This window comes from Protopterus annectens, chromosome 3.part0 (genome assembly GCF_019279795.1).
Source record: "Protopterus annectens isolate FY-2018-M chromosome 3.part0, PAN1.0, whole genome shotgun sequence".
Taxonomy (NCBI): domain Eukaryota; kingdom Metazoa; phylum Chordata; order Ceratodontiformes; family Protopteridae; genus Protopterus; species Protopterus annectens.
The window spans coordinates 488,414,925-488,437,236 of record NC_056731.1 but is presented as its reverse complement, the minus strand read 5'-3'; the positions used below and the strand labels follow the sequence as shown (position 1 = coordinate 488,437,236).

At 38.6% G+C, this 22,312-nt stretch overlaps 1 protein-coding gene across 1 annotated transcript in view; it reads right to left on the bottom strand.

The window, feature by feature from the left end:
- The window catches only part of PKD1L1 (polycystin 1 like 1, transient receptor potential channel interacting), a 1,345,235-nt gene that overhangs the window by 374,216 nt on the left and 948,707 nt on the right, over positions 1–22,312 (bottom strand). The window contains exon 41 of the mRNA XM_044065604.1: positions 9,905–10,087. Coding sequence (XP_043921539.1) covers positions 9,905–10,087 — 183 coding nt within the window. The remainder of the gene's footprint in view (positions 1–9,904; positions 10,088–22,312) is intronic.

The following is a 22,312-nucleotide window of genomic DNA, read 5'->3' as shown; positions in this document are numbered from 1 at the left end:
TTGTTTCCAGAGCTGTTCAGCAGTAGTAGTCCAGTTGCTTTGAGTGTAGTTGTTCCGGTCACAGAGGACAACCACCTGGAGTGTGGACATTATTCCTCATCTTGCTTTGCAGAAGTAACAGGGACAGTTAATCTTCAGATAGTCAGGGAACTACAGCTAGTTAGAGGTTTTTTAAAATCAATGTGAAATCTGTCCTACAGTATTATTTTCATATTTACTGTGTGTGAAACTCTGTTTTTATTGGAATCAGTTATTCATTATTTACATGTTTTAAATCCTTTTATTTATTATTAAATATTTTACTCCTTCTTATTGTGGCTGGTTATTTAGTGAATACTTGTAATAACTTGACTGCGTTTATACTTACTGTGATAACACCAGGGCCACTCCAAAAAGCCTCACTGCTTGGGTTACATGCTACCATTTGTATCAATATCTATTTTATTCAATAAAATTGAACACCCATTTTGTAGGGTATTGTGGCATCTGACTAGTGGCAGCCGTTACCTTGTAATTCGGGCAAAGGAACACGGTAAGTAAATCTGTGCCAGTCTTTACCAACAGTGTGTGCATATGTGTATATCACATATTTAAGTGTGTCAGATACCTAGAACTGGGACACAGTGCTCTGCAGTGTTTAGTGTTGAGACCCATTTGGGGACTTGGAGTAAAGCATATAGTCCAGTCCCAGGTTTGGAGCCTGTTCCCATTATACCCTTAGGGGAAATTGTGTATTTCTATCCCTGCTTTTAGTGATGCTCCCTTAGCAGAGACAGTAGTGAGGATTGAGGCTCCTTAGCTACTTCCCCAGGGTAAAGAGGGCTAGTCACAAGCCTACATACACCTATGAATCTATAGGAAATCTGAATCTGCTTGGAGCAACTAGGAGATTCCAAGAGCTGGGATATAGAGAAAGCAACATCTGATTGATATCTTGCACCATGAACAGTTCAGTCAAACCATGTAGGATTGTATCAAAAATGGCAGAATTCTAGATGTGTTCCTAACTAAGGTGGAAGGAAGAGGTAGGGGTGTCCAGGCGAATGTGCCATTCATCAGTAGTAGCCATGCCACTGCATAGTTTAGCACAGGAACATGGTAAGGATACAAGATAGGGAAATGAGATTTTATGGGAAACGATTATGAAGAGATGGAAGAGAGAGAGAGAGAGAGAGAGAGAGAGAGAGAGAAGGAACAAAGTTTTGTAGCAAAGATTTATAAGGGTTGTGTGACAAACTGATGGAGTACACATATTGGAATGATTCAAGGTTAGACTACTCTGGGCTACAAAAAGGCTTTAGAAAGATGCAAAAATATAAAATAAATTGAGAAAATGAATTTGGCTACACAATAATGGAAGACTAGAAATTAGTACAAACTAAAGCACAAAATTAAGGTGGAAGGGAACATGGCAGGGAGGTGGAGGAGGCACAGTACAATGACTCACTAGAAGTCAAACTAGAAGGCAGCAAAGGAGGAAGCTGAAAGGAAGATAGTACCAGGTGGGGAGGAGGGTCAAGAAGTTGAACAAAGATTTTGTAAACATATAACAGAAAGAAGAAAATGAGGAATACAAAGATCAGTGAAGACTGGCAAAGCCAATAAACTGAATATATACGCTGGTTCATACCTTCCAAAGAAACGTAAGGAGAGGAGAGGATGCTATGCTGTTGTAAGAGAGGAAGAGCAGAAGGGGGACAGCTGTAGGAAGACAAAGGAATGATGCAGGAGCAAATACAAAGGGAATGGCTGCTGTACAGGAGAATAAAGCCATAATTCTCAGATGCGCTATCTCGCTCAGGTCCTCATGATTCTGTCCTTTGTTGTAGCAGGTAGTAGTAGAGAGAATTTTGAAGGAAGGCTGTTTCCTAAAGGACAGCAGTCTCAGGGCAACAACACAGATGGCTTCATAGCCATAAGGAGATATCAGTCATATTTAAGTTACAGGGGAGCTTAATAAGGTGCATCAGTACACAAAGTTTACCTGGAATTCAGCAAAGCATTATAACTTGGTCCTACAGAGGAGGACAATAGGAAAACGGAGAGGTTTGGGCAGGACAAAGAATAAAGAACTGAATGTGCAGAATAGATGAAATGTAGGACAATGTGGGTTGTGATGAAGGGGATGAGGTGTGGAATAAGTACTGTGACTAGTGTTGTACGAGAGGGGTCTGACCTGGATTCCAGTATTAATCAGTGTTTATTTATTTCGCACATCTAGGGGACAAAGAACAGGAACTGTCTCTTCACTGATGACAAAAAGGTAGCTGCAGCAGTGGGAGGTGGCGGGTCTCTAACAAAGGGTTTAGAAAGGATGACAAAGTGGACAGAAAGGTAGCGGCAGAGGTTCACTATGGAAAAAATTAAAATATTGCATCTGAGTTGTAATAATCCTGGTAATGAAGTATCTGCTGAAAAAGAAAGAGGAAATGACAACAGAGCAGGAAAAAGAAATTGGGTGATAATAACACCTGGGTTGTACTACCTGGAGCAAACTGAGAGGATAGTAACAGTAGTGGAAGCAACAGCAGAAAACAAAAGAGTGTGGTAGTAATTCCCTCAAACTGCTGGGCTCTGTTCAGGATATACCTTAAGTACTGAATGCATTTCTTAATGCCATACAAACAGAAAGGCATCAGGCTACTTAGCAGGAGTAGATATGAAGATCATGATAAGGGCGCATGGTCTGAAGGGAAAGAATATGACCTGAGACTACAGTTGCCAGAAGATACAAGAGGAACAGCATATATGTGTGTGCAAATTCATGGCAAACGGATAAAAAAGGGGGCTATAATAAACCAGAACACAGAGGGGAGAGTACACAGCACACAGAAAAGGTTGCAGGAGCCAACTGTTTATATTGTCAGGATCTGTGGAAGTAGTACTTCACAGAGAAGATTGTAATGCCGTGAACTGGAGTTTAAGAATGAGTCACGGAGATGGAAATTACAGAGGCATGCAAGAGAGTAGGGCAAAGATACAGGAATGCTAAGGATGGAAGTGAGGTCCAATGTTACATGCATGTAATTGGCAGACCAGATAATGTTATAATCTCCATCATATGGCATGATGTAATGTTTACACACTTTAATGTCATGTGCACAACATACGTGAATAAATGTATGCATGTGTGTGAGTGTGTATATATATATATGTATATATATATATATATATATATATATATATATACACACACACACACACACACACACACACACACACACACAGACACATACACATATGGTTCAGCGTAGTTACTCTACTTTAGTTTAAGTTGACCTGTTTTGTCAACAGACTTTGGTCAACAAAACAGATGGTCAACAGTTATACAAGACTGACAATTCCCCAGGTATGGGAATATACCCATTCCCTGGGAAATGTGCAATCTCAGAGCTGGAATAAATAATTAGCAGGGGGTGTGGGAGTACATTAGCACCACTAATGTTTGTTTACATATAAACACACACACACACATGTTTACATATCACAGGGGGTAGCTGCATAACACCTTTATGCACAAATTAAAGTAGGTGGCTTGTTACAACAACTCTTTGTAACCAAATGCAAGGAAGTGTGCACCTGGTGGGTGGGGAGTATGCTATAATGTGCAGAAAAACAGTATGGAAGCTGGTGTACAATTCTAAAGATCTTGGTTACCAGCAGACCCTTTTGTGGAATAAAATGTAAGCTGCATCTTAAATACAGTGTTCACATTCTCTGTGAGAACACCCTTCCACATCAAAAATGACACTTTTTGCTAATGGTATAAATTTTAAGGAAGAGACATGTTACTCTGCACCAAGCATGCTGCTGATGCTCCAAACATGCACACATGAGAAATGGAGTACAAATAACAGGGATACCAACCACCACACCTAAGGACTGAGTCTGTTATGGTGTACTTGCAGTAGCAAACGAGTGAAGCAAAAGTCACGGTATTAATAGTGTGATACATGCTTTAGAAACCATCTCTAGAATACCTGCAGAGGACCCTCCGTCACACACAGGCAGGTTTTGTAACTGTACAGTACAAGCCTAAGCAGTTCCTGACCCATTTCCTGTGAACCAAGTGATAGGCAGACTTTCATCCTTGTTGTATACCCTTGATGGATGACATCTGGGTGCCACATGCACTCCTAGCCCAAGAGCTGTAACAAATGCACAGGCTGGCTCTGCAGTGCACTCTTCATATGTATAGTGTTGTTGCATTAAATGTCATAGCACCATATATCCAACAGGCATACAGGCTGTTCTCATGTACACACCTTCACAGTGTGCCATCTTCCTTTCAGGTATCTGTTGCAAACTGCATTTTATGCATACACGAGTTAGCTTGCTGTGTAGCCTTGCACTGTATGACATCCCTGAATGAGTGGCCATGATATCAAACAGCCAGTGGGATTACAGGCTGCCTTCCTGTGCTCTCCTACATTGTAAGGTATTCTTGCCTGGTTCATTCAACAAGTAGGAGCACAATGACTCCATGTATCACGTGGAGCACAATGACTCCATGTATCATGTGCCTCCGACACTGCTTTTTCTGTTACTGTGCGGCCCACTCCACCATCTTACCTGTAGGTGCATGTGCCAAAATCTTATGCTACTTTCCTAGCCTGTACAGTCTCTGTTGCCTTTATAGACACAACACAGAGCCCTTGTTTTACTCCGTGTACCAATGTCAAAACCAGAATAAAGCGTTAAAGCTGGTAATCAACACATGCTGCACAGCTCTGGGCAGACTACATACTGAAAGGCATGCAAGTCTGCCTGTAACTGTTGAGACAGACTGGCCTCTGCACAGTGTTTTAATGTCATCAGTTAAACTATTTTGAATAAATACAGCGCAGCAGACATTCTTTGAGTGCCTCATATTCCTCCTGTTAATGGCAAAGTAAAACAGCACTGTAATGTTTAACAATGGTTTCCAGTTATGAAGTTTATTTCCATGGTGCCTCAGCACAAGCCTTCCAGGAAAGAACAGAAAACCAAGACAAATTGTCACATTTAAATAATACAGGGAACTATATCATAATTAAAAACAATCACTGTGCAGTTCTGCTTTAAGTGTATGTGCGGAGCGCCAGCATCTGATTTCCTTAATTAATTCAAAGGATCAAGAGTAGCAGATGATAGTGATTTGTTTGCCTCTAGAACACCTGCGTCTAATCTTGAATTATCAGTGGATCAGACAAAATGTTTGGCGAATTGGAATAATGTATAATATCTGAGAAGAAAAAAAAGTTTATCATTATTTCTTTGGGAAAGTATATTGAACTGAACTTAACACTTAACACTGCTGGGTCTTACAGGTTTGACAGGTTTTAAGAATCTGTTCTTACTGCTCTATCGATATGACTGGGATGAAAAAAGATTATCAATGCTCTGGTTAGCGGATGCTCACTATTGCACATCAAGGTGGATAAATAAATGAAACACGATACTATAAAACAGGCTAAGATCAATTTCTAAATCCAAACATTGTATGCTCAGCTCAAAAATTACTTATGACCTGTGGTTATTACTGAAATAATCCAAACAATGGTTAAAAAACTTTAAAATAAATTAACTGAATGTAAATGGAAGAAAAATGATAGAGATAGCAAGGATTATGCTAATGGCAAAGATCTTCTTTGGAGGAAGGAGTGTACAATCAATTAAAATAGGAGATGGTGATCAGGTGATAGAGGAGCACATGTGACCACATCTGATATGTCTTCTTTTTTTCAGAGTCATTCTATGAAGCAGAAATAGCTCCAGTATTCCAGTTCAGCAGAACCTGAATGAAAATGCTACAAATATGAATAATGGGCATCAATAAACTGTTTGGAACAGCAATCAATTTCAGTTAAATAGATAGCAACAAAATAATTTTTATTCATTTCCCCAGAAAAAGATATGAACAACAGAAATTGTGGGTGGAGTTATCATCTACAACAAAACAGAAACAGAAGGTAAAAAAGTGACTTTTTCTTCTGATTTAGAGAGTTATTTCTCTATCTGAATTTGATGCAGCTGTCATTTTTGGCTCAATGGACTCAGTATTGTTAACATTTCTGATGTATGTTTAAATGCTGAAGAAATAGCTCTTTTGAATTTGGACTTATTTTTTTCCAAATGTAATTACTCAGTAGTATAAAATTAAAGTGGATTATTTTAAATTATGTAGCAAATTACATCAAAGCTTTTACTATGCCAGTTCAGATAGTAATCTGTTGGATAAGATTCATGAATATAATCTTTTAGTAACATTTTAGTTTCTAGTGATTATTTTTTTCATGTCTTGAAAGTTTTGATGCTAATGCTTATTTGTTGTTAGATACAAATATGATTAAGAACTTTCAAAATTTTATTCGAACTCATTCTTTTGAATATATTAAAGTATTCTCATTAGTTGTGAATAATTATTTTATTTATTTATTGCTTTCTGAATTTGATGATCTTCTTTACAATTTGGATAAAAACAATGGCAGGTGTTAATTTAAGTAAAAAAAATAATTATGACATATGAATGCAGCTGTTAGCAAACTATCTCCTTATATAGGGTATACAATTGATTTGCTAAGATGTCAAAAAGATGTGTGTTGGTTAACACTGGATGTTGTTAGTTTATATACAATTATATTGCCAAAGTAGTTAGGAATCCTTCTATGTGGCCCATCTAATTACTAAAGGGTTCGCATCTAGATATAAAGAGGTTATAGTGCCCCTCTACTCGTCACTCATTAGACCCATCATAGAGTACAATGCCCCATTTGGGATGTACCAACAGCTGGGAAGACCACAAAAGTACCTCACCAAGAGCATTACTGGCCTCAAACATATGTCATATGCAGCCCAACTGAAAAAACTCCGTCTGTACTCAGTTGCATATCGCTTACTCAGAGGTGATCTCTGCCTGATTTACAAAGCCATGTCCAACTCAGAATTGATGGACATGCTCCACCTAAAGAAATCCAAGTCACTGCGAGCCACGTGCTCTAGTGAGCTAAACCTCGCCATAACAATAAATAGAACATGCTGGAGGGATAGATTCCTGTCTCAGAGACTCCCCATGCTTTGGAACAAAATTCCAAATTACATCAGGCAGAGCCCCTCACTAGCACTCTTCAGGAGAAACTTTGATGAGTGGATGGGTAACAGAAAATACACCCCTGGGATCACTTCATTGGCTCTGCTTGACAGAGGATCAGTTAGTTAATCAATGGGCTGGCGAATGCCTACACACTCTTGCTAGGCTTATAAATACCCTTGGGCAGATAGCCTTGTACCTACCTATGAACCTATAACCTATGAACCTATTGATAAAGGATTTGGATTAAAGGTGATTACTGATAGTTTAAGAAACTGTCCTAGAACTCATTATTTGATTGTATAAACTGAGTTTTGTTTGCATTATATTTTTTATATTTAATGAAGAAATATTTAAATAAAGGAAGGGGTTGATATGACTATTTATTTAGGGCTTATTTGAAAATGAGTTTTTGTATAATTAATCAATTTTGTTTATAATGTTTGCTTATTAACTTATTAACTTCAGTTGTTATTTTTGTTTTATTGATGACTTGATTTTTGTTTGTAAAAGTGATTTTGCTTTAGTTCCTCAGTTTACTGATGGACTAAGGAAGAATTAATTTAGTATTGATTTCACATATGAAAGCCATGCTACTGAGATGGATTATTTAGATGCAACTTTAACTTGTATTTCTAACAGCTGTGTTATTACTAAGCTGCAATGTAAATTGATTTTTTTATTATTTGACAAGTTTGAACCAACATCACAAACACAATGTCAGTCTTGCCCAAGAGATTTTTGAGAAATAAAGAAGTTGTGCTCAAGGGAGATTTTTTAACAGAAACAGCCAAGTTAATTAATATGCTTATTAGCAGATGTTATGCTGCAGTAGCGTTGTCGCCTCACAGTAAGACGCTGTCCGGTTTGATTCTCAGTTAGAGCGTCTTCTGTGTGGAGACATGCGTGAAAGGGCGTACCTTTGTTGAAGGTTGTGCGTCAGGCCTGGCAAGCTGTACATAAAAATCAACTGCCAATCATTAGCGGACCGGAGTTCCGCTGTGGCAAACCCTAACCAAGAAAAGCCGAAAGACACAAACAATTAGAAGATGTTATTCCAAGGAGGATTTTTTTTCAGCATATGATGGGCTTCCCTTTTACAACATTAATATTTGTTGCTTTCTAAAAATAATAATTACAGACTTTGGTAAATGTGATGGAAATGTAGAATTTAGTGATGGTAATAAAAGAAGGCAGATATTTCATACATCCCAACATAATGTTTTTTTTCACAGAATATTACTTTGATAATTAAGCAGAATTGGAGTATTTTACCGATGAATCCCATTTTGAAAAAAACATTTTATAATGTTCCTTTATTTTTGCATACTAGGAGCAGGAATATTGCTGATTATTTTACATGTAGTGATTTTGTGTCTGCTCCATCTAACAGACTAATAAAAGGACATAGGTGAATTGTCCTCTGTAATGGTGTATAGTCTGTCTTTTGATCTGTAAACACTTTGACAAATTAATAATGAAAGTTAGATATAGCTGGAAATTGTAACTGTGCAATGTGTGCAGTTATTTATGCTATTCAGCACCCTTGCAAGTTACTTTTTGTGAATGAAGCTAAGAAAACTTTTTCCACTAGGATTAAATAACATCTTAAAAATATATATGGAAATATTAGTCTCTTGGCAGTTAATTTTAATGAATTTCATTGTTCTAATGTATTTGCTATGAAAGTATCTGTTTTAGGACAAGTAAAATGTAATACTACAAATAAAAATTTTATTACAAGATATCATTAATATAAAGGGAGTATACTTACATTAAAGTTTGACACTGATAGCTAATGGTTTGAATTCTAGCTGTAATTGGAAGATGTTTCTTAAATGACTATTTTAATTAGGATGCAATGCTCTGTATTATTTAAATGTGAATGTTTTGCTCTCATTTTCTGTTCCTCCCTAGAAAGCTTCTGCCAAGGTGACAGCGGAATAGACTTGATAACTGGAAACCATTGTTAGAAACAAACAACGACAAAAAAGTATAGCCATTGTAATGTGTATATCATTATTAATGACTTCACATATTCATATACTTACTGCTTAATACTTCCTCAGCTTCCCATAAACTTGATTCATGAACTATTACTGTACTGCAGTTGTAATGCAGGGGAACAGCTACACACTTCTATATAGTATATTCTGGTTTTCATGTTTATTTATGTTCTGCTTTAAAAAGTGACTTTCATTTCTGGCTAATTTTGTTGCACTATTAATATATATTTTAGCTGTCTATTTCCGGGTCTATATCACGTTGTCAAACTCTTAAAAGTTCGAACGTCATATGTTCTACACCATAGGATCGAACTATTAAAAGTTCAAACTTTTCAACAGAGATCTCCATACAGTGCGGGATTGGAAGATTTCCCTTTTCTGCACTGTAGTGTGATCTCAGAGTTTGTATATTTAAAGAGCAGGGGGTGTGGGGTGCAGATTGGGCTTGCCCCCCCCCCTTAAACCTTACAGGCAGGTTTTTTCTTTGGTTTATTTTTTTATTACATTTTCGAACTTTTAAAAGTTCGATCATATGGTGTCGACCATATGATGTATGAACTTTTAAAAGTTTGATTATGTAATACAGACACGTATTTTTCAACTAGTAAGTAAATTTTAATGACTCAAAAAATGATGTATTTTATAATAAAACAAAATTCTGTGCTAGTTATAGGAGAGACACTAAAAACCAACAATATAATTTGTACATCTTTAGTAACTTTACAGCATACATTACATGATTACAAAAGGTGATCTGAAATCTTCAGTATGCTAAATTCAACACCACTAGCATCAAACAATGGAAGGACAGCCATGCAGTGCAACTCACCCTATCAAGATCAGTAGCTGAATCTTCCTCAGGTGTCTGAAGATGGATGCTTTTGAGAAAACATCCAGGCTCTGATCTGATAATTTTGATCTCTTCATTTGAACAAACTGTTTCCAAAGTACGCATATACACTTCTGAGCAGTTTCTATTTCTCCATGCTACCACCAAAGCTATGATGAAAATCTAAAAATAAAACCATTAAGAATTGTATTTATTACTTTGGATTTTTAAACAAAGCTTGCCCACACAGTCCATTTTACAGATAAAATCTAATCGTGTAACAGGCATAAGAAATAAAAGCTATGTACAATCAATGCAGTAATGTACTGGATTTATAAAAATTGATGAGCAGATAATAGCAGAGCAGATAAGAAGGGTTCGAGGTTGGCATAATGGTTAGGGTGTTTACCTTACAAACACAAGGTGCAGGGCTTGATTCTCACATGGGGTGATTGGCTAGGTTTAAAATGACCCAGGAGGGCAGGTAGCCTAGTACTAATCTATTAATCTATGAATAAAACTAAATAGAATTAATTAAAATCCTATTCCATAATAACAGAATAAAAAAGTACTACACAATGAATACTACATATATATATATATATATATATATATATATATATATATATATATATATAAATATATAGACTTGTTTAGTCTGCTGAGATCCAATATGGGTCTCCAGTCCCCTGTGTTCTTTGGAACTAAAAAGAATCTTGAGTAAGTTCCAGATCCTATCTGGCCTGCGGGGACTGATTGGATGATTCTTTTTTCTAGCAACTTTTGAATTTCTATAGTTGCTTGATCCCTGTGACTGGGTGGAATGTCCGAGATTTTTTGTGTTTGTAAAGGTGGCATTGAAAAAGGGATTGAGTAGCCTCTGGATGTAATACTTTGCACCCATTTGTACCCATTTGTCTGTGGTTATGCTTAGCCAGGCTTGTGGATACAAAGAAAGATGACCCCCGACTGCCTCCAGAGACAGACAGATGGGCCTCCTTTCAGGAGCACTGTAAGGGTTTACAGAAGTAAGAACTGCGGTCACCCTAGTTTTGCGGACCCCCTCTGACGCGTGGGTGGTGTCTTCCATTATTACCTCCTCCTCTGCCCCTGGAGGAAGGTACAACCTGTGTGTCCTTAAAAGCCCTCTGGGATTTTTGGAACCACATTTTTACTCCCTTTTGACCCTTGGGATAGGGTCTAGAAGGTGTGGAAAAACAGACTCCTATGGCAGCGAGAATCATTCCTTCTTGTTCACATCGGGTAAGTGTTTCCTTTACTTTGGGCCCAAACTTCTGGGGTGTTGACAAAGCATGACCTGAAGGGCTCCGTGAAATTACACAAGCGCATCCAGGAATGTCTTCTAAGGACAATTCCAGAACCCACTGACCTGTTCGCTCCATTGGCTGCATAAGATACGAGGCTCATGGATGAGTTGACCATTGAATTTAGGGTGGCAAGCTGGGAGGAAATTTGTCTGCTACCCTCGCAGCTACTGTGCCCTGTAGAGTATCTCCTAGTTCTTTAAGGAGATCTCTCTGAAGTCTTGTAAAATGTGTAAAGTAGTTCAGGGACCTAAGGGTAAAGGCCACTGAGGAAAACATGCACTTCCCATACCTGTCTATTGTCCTCAACTCCTTATTCGGGGGATGGACAGATATAGAAGTCTCAGATAATTCCTCCTTTGTGGCCACCGCCACCACCATAGCATCTACAGGTACTCCTTTAGTTAGAAAGGTTTTGTCATCAGGCACTTGGATAAATTTGTTCGGCCTCTGAGGGACAGGCTCCACTGTATCTGGAGAATCCCACACCTTTCAAGACACTAATTCCATCAGCTCATTGAAAGGTGGAGACACCCAGGTGGCTGAAGGTCGAGACCCAAAAGACTTCAGATACACGGACTCCTCATCAGAAGGGCTAATGGGCTTCCAGCTGCTTCTCTGTCTAAAGATTTCCAAGATGTCCGCAAAGGATACATCTTCAGAGGGCGACCGTGGGGATCCTTACAACTCCTTGAGGTCCGTGTTTGATGTATAGACTCATCTGGGGAGTCTATATGCTTCCTCTTGCATCTTTTCTTCTGGGGAACTTCTTCAGTGGAGCCTTCTGGAGAGGTTTCGGAAGAAAGGGTCTCACCCAATAGGGCTTTCTGAGGCTCAGGATCTCTATGCTGTTGGGTAATTTCCTGTGCAGAGATAAATACCAGTGTTTTCTGGGATGGAAGGCTTGGTTCCAACAGTACAGATGATGTCTGTGGGGACAGAGCTCTCCTCATGGCTGCAAAGGCCCCCCTCCCATGGCCCGAGACAATCCCAGGTTCTGAAGAATCTGATGATCCCCCCGGTACCATGGGGTTGGCTCTGAAGCCAGGGTAGGAGTCGAGGTCACTCAAGTTGAGGCTCCAAGAAGTAGAGTCAGAGCCAAAACAGTCTTGATCTGACTGTCCCCCCCCCGGACCTGACCAGTGAGTGTCGGCTCCTAGATACTTCGGAGGGCTCAGAGGTAGTCAGAGCAATCAGAATCAAAGATTCTGTAGAAGATCTCAGTTCTGTTCATTTCATCACTGTCGGTGCCAAGCTTTCCATCTCTGAAACTCGAACTGGAGTCAGAGGAGGAACGGAACATACAGGAATGGGCACCATCAGCTCCGAGCTCACCTGAGTCGGTGCCAACAACAATTTAGCAAGCGCCGGTGTCTGCAGTAATCTGATAAGATCCTGGAGGATTTGGAAGATGGAGCCAATGCCACTGATTGAAGCAGAGTAGACCTAAGAGTCGGGGACACCAGCTCCAAGACAGGTGAGCGGCTCCGGACTGTAAAGACTGTTGTTTCCGACACACATGGAACCAATACGGTAGGTCTGTCTTCATCAGATTTTTTAGAGGTTGTTGGAGACATCTTGGGCTGTTTTGTTGATGGTTCCAATGATGTAGAAGAAGAAGAAGGAGACGACCTCTTTGTATGAGGTTTGGGTGAACTTTGAGCCTTGTCCAAGGCTTCCTCAAAGGAGGATTTAATTAAGTCTCTCAAAATCAACTTATTTGTATGCTCTTGTAAAACCCTTGAGCTAAAAGAATGACATATAGAGCATGTTTCCTGCAGATGGATTGCTCCTAAACAATAGATGCAGTCTGTATGTCCATCTGTGATGGACATTTTTTTGGGAACACTTAGGACATTTTTGAAACCAGATGGTTTCCCCTATTTTTGCTTTGACATTATGGTAATAACATTCTACACACACACACACACACACACACACACACACACACACACACACACACACACACACACACACACACACACACACACACACACAAAGACACCCTCTAACGTAAACGGGAACCAACTGAAGAGAAAGCTTTCTAATTTAAACAAGCCTAAAGCAAAATCAAAAGGTCACACACAACAGTTCAGGTAACCTTACAATTATTGGTAATGTGAAGCTAGAGATATATATATATATTAAACACTACTAAAACTAATGCACAGCTTTATACAAAAACACACTGCAAGCCAGTAAACAGTGAGTAAGGATATGAGGTTAAGTACAAACTACCCTCAAAAAGCACACAAAAAACACAATTTTTAGCAATATACATATATATATATATATATATATATATATATATATATATACATACATATAGAGCTAAATAATTACTGAAATGGCTTATGTATCAAAATAAAGGCCTAATCATGATGGCCTAAAAAAAACACACTCTAACTATGTAAAACTAACAACTATATAATAATACCTAAACACTAAGCACACTAACTAGGAAAACTAGAAAAAATGAGCTAAGTATAACAAGTTTGACAGAAGAAAAACAATGTTTTTACTCAGCCTGAGCTAGTCGTAGATCAATATGTTTCAGTGGCAAACAAGATATGAGGGAAGCACTGCAGCATCATGGGATAGGGATGGAGCCACAAGCTAGTTTTAGATCTCGAGCTTTAGTAAGCGGCCGAGTCGGAACCGAGGATTGGTTCCGAACCCATCAGTACAGAATGAAGATGAGACAGGACAACTTCACATCATCTGTTAACCAGGAAACAAAATACCAGAGTAATACCTCTGTGAAATATACTACTAGTGCCCCATTCAGAATGACAGGTTTTTCAAAGACACTCCAAAACTGGAATCAGTTGCATATCTTGAATGCTCTGCAATGTTTGTTCAAATATAAAGGTGCTTTGTAACTAAAATATCTTAGGCCACTTTTATTATCCAATTTAGCATCCCTTAGATATTCTAATTTCAGAATGTCAGCTCTCATTTACATGCCATTGTCTTCTAAGAGATTATCCTGAGAATTCTGTAAAGGGCCTAGCATGAGCCATACAGCTCTTGCTAGAAAAGCTCTGCTCTCACAAATCAGTATTTTGCAACTCAAAAACACATTAGCTGTGATGAGGTAAGACCTCATTAACAGCTAATTTGCATGTCTCTGAATTGCAGTTACTACCATGACTAGCAGTAGTAAATTGCTGCTCGTGTAGACATTGGCACTCCCCCCTCCCTCAGTCACTCTTCCCAGCACATAAGTACACAAAACAGAAACATACACACACATACTCACATGTGTAGACACATGCACACACACACACACACACACACACACACACACACACACACACACACACACACACACACACACACACACACACACACACACACACACCACAGTCTCCCTACCTGTCTCTGACCTGTATGCTGTCTTGTGATTCCCCCCACCCCTGATCCTCACAATAGCTGAACTGCTATTATGGCACATATCTAAAATGCTCTGGTGGCTGGTGTGTCCCCCCCACCCCCTGATCACAATTATACTTTAAGTGCCATTATTGCATTGCCCTGGTGTACAGTTATTGCTCTCACATCGTTATCCCCTAACTGATGCCAGTGTTGTTAACGCAGTTACGTCAGCTTAACAAATACAGTTTCTCTTGGTGTCTCTTGTTGGTAGCTTATCTACTATTGCCACTTTTACTTGGTTTGTCTATTACAGTTATTTTTTGTGGCTTAAGTCAGACGTACACCTAATAATCATGATTCCTGACACCATCAACACCTGTACTGATAATGGTGCCAACACGGCACTTATGTATATTGTTTCCCCTGGTGCCTAGTGAGTCACCCTACCCCCAATCCGCGTAGTGATGCTGGTGTCATTATAACACTTAAGTGTACAGTTTCCCCTGGTGTCTAATAACCACCCCCACCAATGATCCACAAAGTGATGCCAGTGTCATTATGGCACTTAAGTATAATGTTTCCCCGGTGTCTAGTGTATATCCCCACCCCGAATCCCCATGCTGATGTCGGTTCCATTAATTCTGGTAACTATAGCCTTCCCATCGGTTAGCATTATCTGTAGAATATTCCTTCCTTACTCTACATTTTTCTCTTTCAAGAAACCATGACTGTATGCAAAAAAAAAAAAAATAATGCTAGAGCTGATTTGTATATAGTGTGCTATAACTTTGTCTATCTTTCATGTAGCATATATAGTATACTTTGTTGGGGTGATTGCCCCTACAAGCAAGGTAAACTTGTAATTTAACTTTATTGTTTTTCTTTTCCCTATATTTTTCATGTATCCATATATTGTACTTTTGTTGTTATGAAAATCTCTGTAATCTATGTAAATTTGTAATTTTCCTTATTATGTTTCTGGAGGTTTTCACCCCGGGCCTGAGCTAAAAATGGGTACATATGCAGTCAAACTTTCCTGGTAACAAATGTCAAATAAATAAATCACATGCATCCCTGATGTCTAGTGGCTCCCCTCCACCCCCAGACCCCTGTAGCATGGTCATAGCCATGTTCACACCTATGACGTGGGAAGACAGGTGTGCTAATCTACATAGACAAGTGACTTTTTGAATCACACAGCATGTAGATGCCTTCCTGGAGATGGGTACAGGGGACAGAGTGTGCATATGGCTAATTAGTATATGCCTCTCTCGCAGACTGCCTCATCAGTATTCGGCACAGCTGCAGAATCAGCCCTATGTGATGTTGCACGTTTTTGTGATACAGCACTGTGTTTGGGCACTTGGAGCCAGCCCTATGTGGTGCTGCAAATTTTTGTGCTAGAGCACTATGTTAGGGCTGTTGGAGCAAGACCTATGTGGTGCTGCATGTCTTCATGATAGAGCACTGTGTTAGGGCAGGTAGAGCCAGCCCTATATGGTGCTGCACATTTTTGTGCTAAAGCACTATGTTAGGGCAGTTAGAGCCAGCCCTATGTGGTGCTGCAAGTCTTCATGATAGAGCACTGTGCAGCACTGTGTTAGGGCAGTTGGAGCCAGCCCTAAGTGGTGCTGCATGTCTTTGTGATAGAGCACTGTGCAGCACTGTGTTAGGGCAGTTGCAGAATACCAAACAGTTACCACAACATGTGCATAGAGCTGTACATGTTGTAATGTGTTCATTACTGTATCCCCCATAATGAGGAAGATTTTGGTTTTCTGATATTATTTGAATATTATGCATACAATGCAGTCACTGAGATGACTTAAGAATAACACAGTAAAACTCTTTCCAAGTTGTACTGCAGTACAGCAGACAAATGTACTATTCTGCAAGTTTAATTTCTGATATAAAAACTTGGAAACAAAAACGTAAATTCCAACACATTCAGTACAGGAGATTAAGTATAACTTGAACATCTAAAGAGATAAACTTTGCATGCCAGATCAAATCCTCTTTTTGATCAGACCATTTCTCAAATACCTAACATTCAAAATAACTTCATTTTTAATTGTAAACTATATTAAGGGAACATTTATGCTTATAAACTTCAATTGTCCAGTTGTTTTATCAGCAAATCAACTTTTTTGTGTTAAGATGGAGGTTTTAATTAGTTAAACTTTAGAATTTACACAATCTGACTGAAATCTGGTTCTTATCTAATGAATGCCACAGTGAAAAAGAATGTCATACTTGAGGATTCATAAAGATGCCCACAGTTGGCCACAAGGGCTACAGTAAAAAGGTCTTGCTTTCATGATGCTTCAATTTGTGATTCACAGACACATTAGCCACAATGAGAAAAGATCTCCTTATTGGCTAATTTGTATGCAAATTAATACTTCCTGTGGCAGTTAACAGTGTTGGCAACCACATCATGCTAAGCAGAGACACCCCCCATTCACTCTCACACACAATACACACATTCAAAAATACACACACATATGTCGTAACTGGCCCTGGATTGTCTGAATGTCCCTAAAGTCTCTTTTTTCCCCTGCCCATGGATGATTACAGTCAACCAATAATACTAGACATTTGGGTATCTCTCTTTACATCCTATGTAAATGCATGCTAGGGCAAACATTGTTATCCCAAGCAAAACAACAAGATACCGAAACCCACAGCCTCAGGACAAGAGTATATTGCAGAGTAAGTGATTTCACAATCAAAATCACTTCATCAGACTGCCACATAGAAAATCAATTAAACAAATATACATTACTACAGCCTACTGCTTAAGGCAATCTGAAGTAGCCAACAGAATCATACATCCAATTAACAAACACCTCAAACAATCTAAAATGCAAAAAAAGTATATAAAAACACAAAAAATAATAAATAATCATGAAAAAACATTATTATGCATCAATGTTTTAAAGTACGTGCACAAAGAAAAGGTTTCAATGTAATGCCATCATTGATGCTGGTGGTGTGTCAGCTTTAAATTGAAGAATCCACTTTTGTTCAGCAGACTCGGTCCTATTCTTTATATGACCACCCCTAATATTCTATGTTATAACTTCAAGAACAAAGAACTTAAACAAATGCTCTAGACCATTATTCTTAGTATGTTTTGCCTAGTGATTATCTTCATGTGGCTATGAGGTTGAGAGGTATGCTTGGATGTTTTCTGTTCCACTCCCTCATCAGCATGTAGTAAGCATTGCATGATATCAGTCATCCTCAAAAAAAAAAAAAAAAAAAAATATAAATATATATATATATATATATATATATATATATAAATATATATATATATATATATATATATAAATTCTGCAGTAGTTTCTCTGTTAGTGTAGCAGTTTAATGCAGGAATTTCATGTGTCAGGTATGCATGGTGCAAAATCCTATTTCTCCACCTTTGTACTTTTTTTTTTTTTATTAATTAAATTTTTTTAAAATACTATCCCTGGTGTCTAGTAGACTAATATCATCTGTGAGAGGTGGAAGGATGAAGACCTACGGATCCTTTTTGGTGTCTTTTAAGGCACATTGCTTATTTCTGATGTCTAGTGTTCCCACCCACTGACCGATCCCCATTTTAAGTGCCACTCTGGCACAGATATAAAGAGTTACCCTAGTGTCTAGTATTCCAGGCAGCTCTCAGTCCTTGTTCTAAGTGCCATTCAGGAGTACTTTTTAAAGAGTTATCTCTGATCTCTAATAGTTAGGGGTTCCCTCCACACAATATTGCATACTCTGCTCGTTTGTCTAGGGGTGTGTGCAAGTATGACAGCCACTCCAGCCCACACACACACACGCACACACACACACACACACACACACACACACACACACACACACACACACACACACACACACACACACTTCCTAGCACACTGCCTCAACACTAAACTTCACAAGCACTTATCTCTTTGAGATGAATGAACAGGGCCTTTTGGCCATGTTCAGTGCCATGATGTGCAAGGAGTGGCCATGCTAATCTACATGGTCGAGCAATTTTATGAATCATTCAGTGAGCAGATGCCTTCCTGGAGGCAATTCTGCAGGGAGCACATGACTAATTGGCATATACCTCTCCCCTGAACTGCCTCATTATCATTGAGCGAGGCCACAGAGACAGCCCAACATGGTGCTACATGTCTTCATGCAGAAGCACTATGGTAGGTCTGTCTCTGAATAACAAAAGGTTTCCGTGAGGTGTACACCTTATGGTACCCTTTATGAATCTGGACTATAATCTACTCCTTTTGAAATAGATTCAAAATATTCTACTCTTTGATGAATGGCCATCCTGCTAATATACGGTTAACAATTTTGCTCAAATGCCAGCTTGAAATAAATACATGTTTTGAACAGGAATCCTTGTGTTATCTATTTCAAACATACTACTAATTTATGGAGCAAACAAACTTCCATGTAAGTCCTTAAATAAAATAATTTTGTCTGAACTACAGCAGATAAAATAGATGCAATATCCAATTAATTACTGTACTTTCCCCACACACAGTAAATTAGCCCTGTTTGCAACTCACTTTTAAGTAGCTTGAAGCTGATAATCCCCTAGCTGTACTATCTTCTTCTGCAGATAAATTTATTCTGACTGTCTAGCTTGTTACATAAACAAGCAATAATGCTCAACAGAGTGTGTTACTGTGTAAATAAATCCCACCCAGGGGAGTTATAAGGCCTGACGCTGCAGACGGAGAACCTGTACACCCCTAGAAGGTCATTATTTACACAATAACACACACCTTGCAGGGCATTATTATACTTAGAAGATGGGCTGCCTGTAAAATTGTTGTGTTTTACTTATTTATTTTTTATTACTATATTATTTTTTATATATTTTGATGTAAAATAGTTCTGCCTAATGTTTCAAAGTTGCTGTAGTATACGTAAATGGTGTTGGAGGAAGCAGTTTACATCCAAAATATAAAAATTTTTTAAAAAATATCTAGAAATTTACTTTATTTGTTTGGTCCCTTACTCCTAAAATGTGTGTTTTTTTGACAGTCATTAGGGATTGAAGTCACTAAATAATGACATACATTCATATCTCTCAACTCTTAAGATTTTTGCATCATATTTTTGGCCTATTCCTCATAAAATTTGTGATTTTCTGGCAAATCACTGGGATGATTTGAGGACTGTAGTCATTAAATAATGATACGCATTTGAGTTTCATACTGCATATCCTTCAGAAAAATGCATGGTAAGACAAATACTGTTATTCTAGCAAATTACTAAGTCTATAAGAGCAATATTTAAAATCTGTCCCTATTTTTGACCTTTTCCCTCCCATTATGTCAGGCTTTGTCAAGATTTTTTTATGCTAAGAGGTTGAGAAGTATGCATACATTAGAGTTTCAGACTTTAATCACACGTTCTCTCAGACACACACAAACACATACACCTGTAGTTCAGAGAATGCATGGTAACACAAGTCCTGTTATTCAAGCAACTTTGTGATTTGTATAACAGCGATATTTAAAATATGATTCTGTTTTCAGCCCCCCCCCCTTTATATTAGGCTTTATCCAGATATCTTGAGCTAAAAGGTTGAGAGGTAAGCAAACCTCTTAGCAGCTGCTGTCAGTCCTCGATCGCTTTAACTCTTCACTCTCTCTCTCTTACTCACACACACACCTCACATTCAAGCACACAAGTACACATATGCTCACACGCAGAAGCATAAACACACACACACACACACACACACACACACACACACACACACACACACACACACACACACACACACACACACACACACACACACACAGACACACACACACACACACACACACACACACACACACACACACACACACACACACACACACAGACACACACACACACACACAGACACACACACACACACACACACACACACACACACACACACACACACACACACACACACACACACACACAAGCACACACACACACACACACACACACACACACACACACACACACACACACACACACACACACACACACACACAGACACACACACACACACACACACACACACACAGACTTTTTTCTGTTTCATTTAGTTAAACAGAAAAGCGCTGGTTAGCGAGTGTAAAATAACGGCTTGATTGATATCGCTCTCACTCACATGCATGCATATACTCACATACAGACATACATTTTATTTTTTTTATATAGTTTGCACTCGTTAAACAGCAAAAGCACTAATTAGCAATCATAAAATAATGGTGACCATTAGTCAACATTTAATTTTTGTAGACATTAAAATACTGCATTCCATGACAAGAGTTATACATCTTGAAAATGAAGTGCATGAACAATAAAAAAGCAGGAAAAATAAATATTTTGTTTTACTAATAAACAAATATACAGTTTAACAGTGTAGCAACAGTTGTTCCAGTTCTGTAATGTGAGTCTGTTTTATATTATAAACACAGCAAAATTTTGTATTAGGCAGATATCTCCTTTGAGCCCCTAGGTAATGGTGCCTTATATGTGCAGTACAATCTATATGGTTATCTTCTTCATATTGTACCTCATGCAAACTGAAGCACATTGCTATCAAAACAGTCATGTCTCAGGTCAATTTCAAAAGACTGAACAGTAGCCCAATGATTGAACTTTGTAGTACAGCAGACATTAGTAGGAAATGTATTGACAGAAAGGAAAGATACTGCACCATTTGTGAAGAACCAGATAAAGACTATAGGAAGACTTTTATTTGACACCTATCCCCAATGTTTACCTATAAAAGTAAGGGATCCATTGAGCCAAATGCCAGTTGGTTGGCCACTCTTGAAGGCTATTAGAATATGGCAAGAGACATAATTTGTTGCACAATGGCAGTCATAACTTGTAAGAGAAAAGAGTTGCTAAGCTTCTCCTGTCTATCCAAGGAGTCTGTACAGTAGTATTATAGCAATAACCCACGCCTGGGTGTGGGTAATGCTGGATTTCCCCACGGTTGGCGTGGTTTGGTCACGAGGGCGAAGCCCGAGTGGCCAAACAAAGCCACACGTGGGTAAATCCAGCATTACCCACACCCAGAAGTGGGTTATTGCTATTATACAATGACATTATTTAAGAAAAAAAATAATTACTTTTCTTAAATAATGGCATTGTATAATGCCTCCTTGCTGCCCTTCTGCAGCTGTCTGGTATTCTGGGGCAGTTCTGATGTACTGCGCATGCATATGCCTACGCAGTACATCAGAACTGTGGGCAAAAGCAACGGAGAAAGCAAGATCTCCGTTGCTTTTTACAAATTGTTTCACTGTGTTAAATGGGTTTAACATAGTGAGACAGCTTTAAAATAAGCAACGGAGATCTCCGTTGCTTATTTTAAAGCTGTCTCGCTATGTTAAACCCATTTAACATAGCGAGACTGCTTTAAAAAAAAGCAACAGAGAAAGCAAGATCTCCGTTGCTTTTTACATTCTGTCTCGCTATGTTAAAGGAGTTTAACATAGCGAGACAGCTTTAAAAAAAGCAATGGAGATGTCCGTTGCTTTTTTTAAAGCTGTCTCGCCATGTTAAACTCCTTTAACATAGCGAGACAGTGTTTTAAAAAAGTCTTATACTAATGGAAAACGTCCGGGCGACCGGACCTTTTTCTATTAGTATAAGTCGATTTACAACGTGCACGCTGACCAATCAGCGTGCACGTTTTGGAATA